Source organism: Enhydra lutris, unplaced genomic scaffold, assembly GCF_002288905.1.
Source record: "Enhydra lutris kenyoni isolate GAN:26980312 unplaced genomic scaffold, ASM228890v2 scaffoldscaffold43, whole genome shotgun sequence".
Classification (NCBI taxonomy): Eukaryota; Metazoa; Chordata; class Mammalia; order Carnivora; family Mustelidae; genus Enhydra; species Enhydra lutris.
This window is the reverse complement of record NW_019154127.1, coordinates 2,029,921-2,032,098: the sequence shown is the minus strand read 5'-3', so window position 1 is coordinate 2,032,098 and position 2,178 is coordinate 2,029,921. Positions and strand designations below refer to the sequence as shown.

At 39.1% G+C, this 2,178-nt stretch overlaps 1 protein-coding gene across 1 annotated transcript in view; it reads left to right on the top strand.

Annotated features, from left to right (window-relative positions):
* Positions 1–1,902: 1,902 nt before the first annotated feature.
* LOC111155627 (keratin-associated protein 6-2-like) overlaps positions 1,903–2,178 on the top strand; it is a 735-nt gene continuing 459 nt past the window's right edge. Inside the window, exon 1 of the mRNA XM_022515896.1 lies at positions 1,903–2,092. Coding sequence (XP_022371604.1) covers positions 1,903–2,092 — 190 coding nt within the window. The remainder of the gene's footprint in view (positions 2,093–2,178) is intronic.

Sequence of the window (2,178 nt, the reverse complement as noted above, 5' to 3'; positions counted from 1 at the left end):
TGTCTTATTGATGAAGAAATAGGGTATTTTAAAGATCTGGACAGTTTTCACAGGTGGAATATCTGTAAATCTGATCTGAGTACTGACTGTACTCTGGGTAAATCTGAGGTGGGGAAGTTCTACAAAGAAGGGAATGGAATTCTGATAATTACAGGTTGTTGAAAGTCTACTCATGTTTCATTATGTTCCTTGTGCTTGAAGTCTTTGAAAAAATGAAGAATATCAAAAGCTAGCCATTTATATCATAATTTATATCCTATAAAGTCTTGATCATTTATTAGACATATAAGATAACTTGTACATCTGGAAAAATGTCTTTGGAAACCAACACATTTTTCATAATGTGAAATTTGAGACTCACTTAGTCGAAGAATATTTGAGGCTCTCAGCTTTCATGAAATGAGAGCATCATGATTCTCATCATTCTTCTAAGGTGCATACCAATGCTTGAACATGTTTTTGTTTTAACGCATCTGATTTTTATTGGGGAAGTGTTGAGTTCAAATTATGTACTAGGTACTCTATTTAGAACTAAGTGGTGATTCAGGGATGCACAGAATAAGAGATTATTTTCCCCTGCCATCATGTATTTGAATGGAAAGTTTCTAGAAATTATGCAATAAAGATAGAAAAATTTTTCAATAGTAAGGAATATTGTGACCAGAAAGTGGGTGCTTGAAACGTAATGTGTCTATTGTAGGGAACTTGTGTATTAGAATTTAGAGTTATGATTTTCAAGAATGAGAGAAAAGTAGAGAAAATAAAGGTAAAGTTCAACTGGAATGGGATATGTTTTCTTTAAACTTCTTGTTAGGGATGAAACAGAGCAGAGTGATCAAATAGACCAGTGACCAATGGAGGAAAAAGTAGTTGGAAGTACTCTCACCAAAGGAAAAATCTCTCGTAATGAATACTTTCAAAAAAGGAAATCAACAGCTTTATGAGAATCTTTGCTGAAGGCCTTCCCTGAGTGCCTTCAGGGACTGAATGCCACACATTTCTTTGTTGAAATTATAGTGTTGAGTAGAAGGAATAATCTTCCTGAGTTGCTGTTATAGCAAAAAAATTTAAATTTTGGATTCTGCCTGTTTCGGAAAATGGGGTTTTAAGTAAAGCCTAGAGATCTAAGGTAAGCAAAAACATCCCAACAACCAAGCAAACAAAAAATAAGCCTGCTTGCTTGCTTGCTTTCTTCCTTTCTTTCTTCCTTCCTTCCTTCCTTCTTTCTTTCTTTCTTTCTTTCTTTCTTTCTTTCTTTCTTTCTTTTCCTTCCTTCCTTCCTTCCTTCCTTTTTTTCTTTCTTCACTTCATGTCTGGTGATGGAATGATTTGATATTTGGTTTAATTGGGAAGAAAGGAAATATTGTATTGACATTATGTGAGATGTTTCAGTGTTGTAGGGGGCTGTTCTGTGCCCTGAGGCTAGCATCAACCCTTGTTTCTAGCATGAGGAGCCAGTAGGTATCTGCAGTAGATATCTGGGTATGAGAAGCCTGGGAAAAAGTTTTGATGATTCCAGACAGGAGATGGCAGTTATTTCCTTCCCTATGGGGAGAAGTAGATATTTCAGGATAGAGAAGAGATCAAGAGGGACAAAATTTCCCCAAATTCCCTGAACCTTGTTATATAAGGTATATTAAGTGATTAGAATTAGGAATAAAGTAAAATGCTGCTCTTATAATAAAAAGTGAGACTACAAATAATGAACTCTCTTTTTCCAAGATATTAAGATTCTCGACAGTGACAGTCACATGAAAGTTGCGTACATACTAGTTGGGTAAGTCAGGGGTGAATGGCATGTTCTATCAATTACTGGCAGTATATAAGGGTCCAAGTGTAGTAGGGGCCACACTTCACCACACATCCACTTGCAACCCACCTGAATCCTCTTCTCCTGACATCATGTGTTGCAACTACGGGAACTCCTGTGGCTATGGCTGCGGCTGCGGCTATGGCTGTGGCTATGGCTCAGGCTGTGGCTGTGGCTATGGCTCCCGTTGTGGCTGGGGTTGCGGCTCAGGATGTGGCTGTGGCTACGGCTCAGGCTATGGCTGTGGCTATGGCTCAGGATGTGGCTGGGGCTATGGCTCCAGTTGTGGCTGTGGCTATGGCTCAGGATGGGGCTGTGGAAAAGGCTCCTGCTGTGGCTGTGGATATGGCTCTGGCTCTGGCTGCTGT